General features: G+C 48.4%; 1 protein-coding gene across 2 annotated transcripts in view; it reads left to right on the top strand.

The window, feature by feature from the left end:
* Nucleotides 1-6,296, top strand: part of Bola3 (bolA family member 3) — a 9,124-nt gene that overhangs the window by 1,800 nt on the left and 1,028 nt on the right. For both annotated transcript variants that reach the window (XM_033764873.1, XM_033764875.1), the window contains exon 3: nucleotides 2,534-2,622. In XM_033764873.1, the coding sequence (XP_033620764.1) occupies nucleotides 2,534-2,622 (89 nt within the window). The remainder of the gene's footprint in view (nucleotides 1-2,533; nucleotides 2,623-6,296) is intronic.

The following is a 6,296-nucleotide window of genomic DNA, read 5'->3' as shown; positions in this document are numbered from 1 at the left end:
TTTTTTTTTTTTATTTTCTTTTCTTTTGGTGGTATGGTGGCACTGGGTATTAAATCTGGGACTTTGCGCTGAGCTACACTCTCCACTTTGAGACAGTTTTGCTAAGTTGCTTAGGTACTTGCAATACTTCTGTTTGAGCCTCCTAAAGCACTGGGATTGCAAGTGTGTACCACCACAGTTCCTGGCCTATAACTCCCTCTCTGAGGCAGGCCAGAGAAATAATTTTTCTTCCCCAAGGTGGGTGGGTCCTAGAAACTCTAATTTTCCCACCTCTTTCTGTCTTGGGGCTGGCCATGAAGAGTTTCTCTGATCAAAAGATCCCTATTTCATAAGGTCCTTGTCTGAGCAGGGCCAGGCTGATAACCTTAGGTGCCCTACGCTGGGCCTTGTCCCCAGGCCCTCAAGGAAGGAATGCTGCACAGAGAGGTCATGAAGAATCTGACCTGATGGTTCCAGCTGAGTTTCCCTGGCTCCCATAAAAGCCCAAAAGGACAAGATATAGGGAGTTTTTGCATAATGAGCACAGGGAGGTTCTGGGGTAACAGCCTACAGAGAGCAGTGGAGCTCTGCACCCCTTTTACCATACCTCGCCTTCTGTGTCTCTTCACTTAAAACCTTTGTGAGGTCCTTTACCATAGAGCAATGTGTTTACCCAGGTTCTGTGAGCTGCTGAAGCAAATCAGTCAAACTCAAGGAGGGGGTTTTGGAACCCCAGTTGATAGTGGCTGGTCAGAAATACAAGTAAAACAACCCAGGGCTTGTGCCTGGCACCTGCACCCAGGTAGAGAGTGTCAGAACTGAATTGGGTTAGCAGATACCTGGCATCCACTGCTGCAGGACTGCTTACTTGCTGGTGTGGAGAGATCCCCCACCACATGAGGTCATGAAGTGTCTGTGTTGTGAGTGTATAGTAGGAGTTTGAGTGGGTTTTTCTTCTCTATCTTCCATTATTGAGGTCAGGAAGCTGTAAGCAACCAAAATGTGGACTCCTAGAGCACACTGTAAAGGAAGAAAAATGAGCTGGACGTGGGGGTGGTTATGGCCTGCGTTCTAGATGTAAAGCCTCATGCTGTCATGGGTGAGACTTTGCAAAGGTGGCTGGATCTAAAGTGTGTGATGCTGAAATGGATTCATGGTGCAATGCTAGGATCAAGGACACTAGGATTAAGGATGTGAGTGCTACTTGCCCTAAGTAGTCTGGATAGGTTAAAAGGGCAGAAAGATTGCTGTTAAGGTCCCTCGCTTACTTTTGCTGTCTTCTGCTGCCATGAGCTATCTGTTGCCCCTCTGCCATGTGCCTCCCTGCCTTAGAGCCAGCCCATTATGAATTAAAACCTCTACAAACTGTGAGCTAAATAAAGCTTTCCTCTTTTAACTTTGGGATTCAGGTATTTTGTCTCAGCAGTGAGAGAAAAATAACTAAGAGGAGTGCAACCTGTAATCCCAGTAGTCAGGAGGCTGAGGCAGGAGGATCACCATGAATTGAAGGCCAACCAGGGTTACTTAGTGAGTTCAAGTTTAGCCACAACCACATAGTGATACCCTGTCTCGAAATAAAATAAAATAAAAATAAAGGCCGTTGAATAGGTTGCACTTCTCATGTGGTAGCCTGGTGCTTTCAACACAGCCCTGCCCTGCCCCTGTTCAGTGCCAGCACAGCACAAGTGTCATCCTTAGTAGCTCTGCATTTGGGCTGGGCTGCAAGGGCCCACCTTAGGGGCCTCATCTTAAGCTCCATCCCCACCAGCAAGTACCAGTCACAGCCCGGTGCACCTCCCAGCCCAGCATATTTGCTGTGTCCCTTGCTCTCTTGTGCTTCTTTGTTCCTGTCTTTTCTTTTGGATGAGTTTACAAACACAATTTCCAAACCAAATGTTAGTATGTTTTTGTACTTTTAAAAATACTGATTTCAGGTCCGGGGATTTAGCTCAGTGGCACTGCGCCTGCCTTGCAAGCACAGGGTCCTGAGTTCAATCCCTGGTACCGCAAAACAAAACAAAACAAAAAACAAAAAACTGATTTCAGGTCTTTTGAAAGGTGCAACACTGAAATTCAGTCCTTCCCACCCACCTTCTTCCATGGTATTTGTTGGCCACATTCCCTACATTTTCCTTGCTTTGTGCCTTAGCTTTCCTGTCCACAGGTAATAAGCTAGGGTAGCACAGTGGCTTTACAAAAGGAAGAACACATTTGGGTGGAGACAGCCTGTCAGGAGGGTGTGTGGTCAGATGGAGCCATGGTCTGTGTTTACACATCTTAGTGGCTCTCCTTTATGTTGAATGATAATATTCAGGCTTTTGGGGTTTTTTTTGTTTGTTTGTTTTTTCAGACAGGATCTTGCTATGTAGTCCAGGCTGGCCTTGAACTCACTGTGGTCTTCCTGCCTCAGCTTCCTGAGTGCTGGGACTACAGGCGTGCACCACTGTGCCTGGCTATTCAGGCCTTCTTTGGATTATACAGTACTTCAAGGACACATGGGGCTGTAGCTGCCATACTTAATAATTGAAGCACTTTTGACTCATGTTTATTTTAGGAGGCTGCGGGGCGATGTATGAAATTAAAATCGAATCAGAAGAATTTAAGGAGAAGAGAACTGTCCAGCAGCACCAGATGGTTAATCAGGTCAGTGGCGGTAACAGCGGTCCTTTGCCTCTGGCCTTCGGCACCTTAAAAGGCCTGCCGAGTGGGTGTGGTGCTTTTCACTGTTAGTGCTAGGAAAGAATAATGCAGTGCCACCATCACAAGAGCGAGACTTGAGATCAGATCAAATCTGAGACTCTCTGGAATGAGATTTCAGGCAATATGGATTTTACTCAAAATTGAAAAGCCACCCAATGGAAGGAGCTCAGCCAGGATTTGTTGAGAATTTGCAGACAGGAGAGTTGGCCTGTGTTTTCTGACTGGCTTACAGAGAATTAAATGTTGAGCACCTGAAAGGTGGAACATTTGTGAGAATTCAGCCTGGCCCACTCCAGAGGTCACTCTGACCCCCACCCCCAGCACAGTCCTGTCACAGGAAACAAAGGTGGGCCAGGAATGAGGGAGGTCCTGAGCCCGACCATCACAGCTTGTGCGGTGACCCTGAGAGCTACAGCATGTTGGGAGTATGCTACTGCAGGTGTGCTCTTGGGGACTTTGGGATTGTTAGGTTTGAGGCTTAACAGAATTACATGGGAGGAACCAAAATGAAACCTTAAGAGCAAGTCTGTTGGCCTGGAGGAGTCTGAGCTGGGATCTGGAGTTGCCCCACTCGGTGTTGGCAGTCAAGGTTCTGACAGGCACCTACTCCAGAGGAGGCAGACCTGGGAGTGGCCAGACTCCACTGCCCAAGGCCGGCTTCCAGCTCCTGTGTATGTTGTCTGCCAGAGCAGGGTGGGAGGGGCAGGCACCCTGTCCTGCACACTTGGGACTGACTGAGGGTGAAGCTTTCCTCTGTAACCTTGCCTGGTACTTAGTAATGGTACTGTAGAATCAGACCCTTGGCCTAAAAGGCCATGGAAAGGTCACCTGGCCTGAATCTTGCTTCAATCCCCTCCCCTGCTGACTCCCCAGGGATAGGGTGGCCCTGCTGCCTTGGCTTATGCTTGCTTCCCCTCCAAGAGTGGATTGTCATTCCTGGGGGACCTGCTGACACATGACATGGACCCTGGCCTCTGCCAGGTCCCTTCGGAAATAGCGTTTGCTCGGGGCTGAGCCCCAGGGAGGCACGCTGAGGAGGCTTCTGGCCCAGGGCACCTCCTGGCACCCAGCAGTGTGACTGGCTCTGCACAGAAGGAATGAGGCTAAAAGCCCATTCCTTGTTGTCCTGCCCAGTCACCCTTCCCTAAGGCACTTCCGCCCTTGGCTTCCCCTTGCTCACAGCCTTTCAGCGGTGCCTCCTGTTGCCCATGGAATTGGCCCAGCTTCCTAGCCTGGGACTTGCCATCCCAAGGATGGTCTACCTCAGTCTACCCAATGTGCCTGAGACCACGCTTCCCTCACAGGAGCCTCCCAGCCTCTGCTCCCATGACTCTGGCCCTGTCCCTCATGCCTGTTCCACTCCAGCTGGCAGCTCCAGGGCTGCCTCCTTCCTAGCCCCTCCCACCAGTGTGGCAGGGATGCCCTTCATATGGACATCAGCAGGGCTGAGCAAGTCTCCAACTGACCATGCCTCCACTGTGGCCGCGAATCTGCTTTTATGGCCTTATGTTACTTCTCATAGTGGTACAGAACTTTGTCACTTAACCATACCTTTTTGTCTATGTCCCCAGTACCCAGTTTAATGCTGTGGGCACAGTGCCCAAAAATGTTTATTCAAGCTACATTTCTTGCTAGTTGCGCCTCAGCCTCATCAACTGTGAAATGACCCTGGTGATCGCCAAAGCCTTCTGTAACCTATAGCAGTGACATGTAATGTGTGATGCCGTGGTGTGCTCGGGGAGTCAGTCCACAGGGGCTGCAGAGAGCAAGGAGAAGGTGTTGGGAAGGGAAAGTAGGCAAGGCCTGAGGTGCCAAAGCTCAGAAGGTTCCTGAAGGTGTGACTGGGCCCTCACTCTTAGAAGGAAGCTGTGAGGAGGGAGGCTGGCTGTGGCCTAGATGCAGACACAGGGGCAGCCTCTAGGGAGCAGCCTAGGCCTGCAGGGTGCAAGTGTCCCAGGGGCCATGTGTTTTTCTCAGCTATGTTCTTGGGCTTTTCCCATGGACGTTTTTTGCCTGTCTGCAGAGTTCAGTGACTTCCCTGTGAATGTGGAGATGGGGAGTTGTAGTGCAGGCCAAGCTCCTGCCAGCAGGGCCAGTCAGGTGTGGCCAGGACTTCAAGACACCTGGGATCATATCCTGACTCTGTTACTCACTTGCTGATTTTGTATCTGTGGTAGACTCTAGATAGACAGATAGATAGATAGATAGATAGATAATAAGGGGATAAGACTAGCTTTTCTCTAAAGATCCTTCTGACTCTATAAACTATAAACCTGAGTATAGTATAGGTATTGGAATTCTTTTTAAATAATAGAGACCAGGTTAAAGCTAACATAATCAAACCAAGGGAATTAATTGGCCTGTATAATGAAGTCACCTGTTTTCTGGTGCATCTACATCCAAAGCCTGAAACAAGTTCACATACCTGCTGTCTTGTTCTGTCCATCTCCGCTTTCAGCTTGTCCCTCCCTCTGTTGGCCTTACCTTCTAGTGAAGATGGGTTTTCTCTGCTTGGTAGAGAACATGACTCCCACCCACCTCTGGTTGACATTGTTCCAGCCAGGTGACCCAAGAGTCAAGACTCCACTGTGAAAAATCCCAGGAGATAGTCTCATTGGCCAAGCTTGGGTCATGTGCCACCCCGAGCCAGTCATAGGCTGGGCCAGTCAGGCTACATGATAATCCCAGCAGAAGGGTAGAATTAAAGAGGAAAAGGAACTGTTCCCCAAGAGAAGGGAGATTGCTGAGCAGACTCAGCAGAATGTACACACACCTTGATGATTAGGTTTGCGACTACTGAAAAAGGCCTCTGTGTCCTCTGCACTGACTGTGAACTTGAGCATTCCACACCGCCTCCAGTTCTGTATCCCTTCTCTCTCGCAGCACTGTGGGGGCTGTGTATCACTTTGACTCTGATGACTTGTTTTGGTTTTATTTTGTTTTGTTTTTGAGACATGGTTTCCCTATATAGTTCAGGCTGGCCTTGACCTCACTGTGTAGCCCGGGCTGGCCTTGAACTCAGTGGTTCTCCTGCCTCTGCCTCTGAGTGCTGAGATTAAAGGTGTGCACCACCATGTCTGGCTGATGGCTAGTTTAGATTTGGGTTCAGACAGTGTATCCTTAAACAAGTCTTATAATTTCCTGTGTGACTTTATTTTCTGCCCTAACGTAAAATTGGGTAATTTATGGTAATTGGTTGGGTATTAAAGAACAGCTGCTCATTACTTAAAATGGCCTGAAAGGGCATTAGGGACAGGTTGAAAGTTATACTATATCCATGTCATGGGAACATGATGCTGACGCAGAGACTGAGGGCACACTTTATGCCAGATATGGACAGATCTCCAAGATAGATGATTAGGGGAGCCAGGGATTTAGTTCGGTGGCACCATGCCTGCCTTGCAAGCTCAAGGTCCTGAGTTTGATCCAGAACCAGAAGGAAAAAAGAAAAAGATGGATGGTTAGGGAAAAAACAATATGTTCGAAATGCTAACCATTTGTGCTTGTAAAAGATACTCAGTTGGAATATACCTTCATATTAGCTTGAATAAGCTTTTTTTTTTTTTTTTTTTTTTTTTTTTTTTTTGGGGTTTGGATTTGTGTCCTTTTTTTCGGGG

This window comes from Fukomys damarensis, unplaced genomic scaffold, assembly GCF_012274545.1.
Source record: "Fukomys damarensis isolate Sample0158 unplaced genomic scaffold, DMR_v1.0_HiC HiC_scaffold_2, whole genome shotgun sequence".
NCBI classification, from domain to species: domain Eukaryota; kingdom Metazoa; phylum Chordata; class Mammalia; order Rodentia; family Bathyergidae; genus Fukomys; species Fukomys damarensis.
This window is presented reverse-complemented; position numbering and strand designations above follow the sequence as displayed.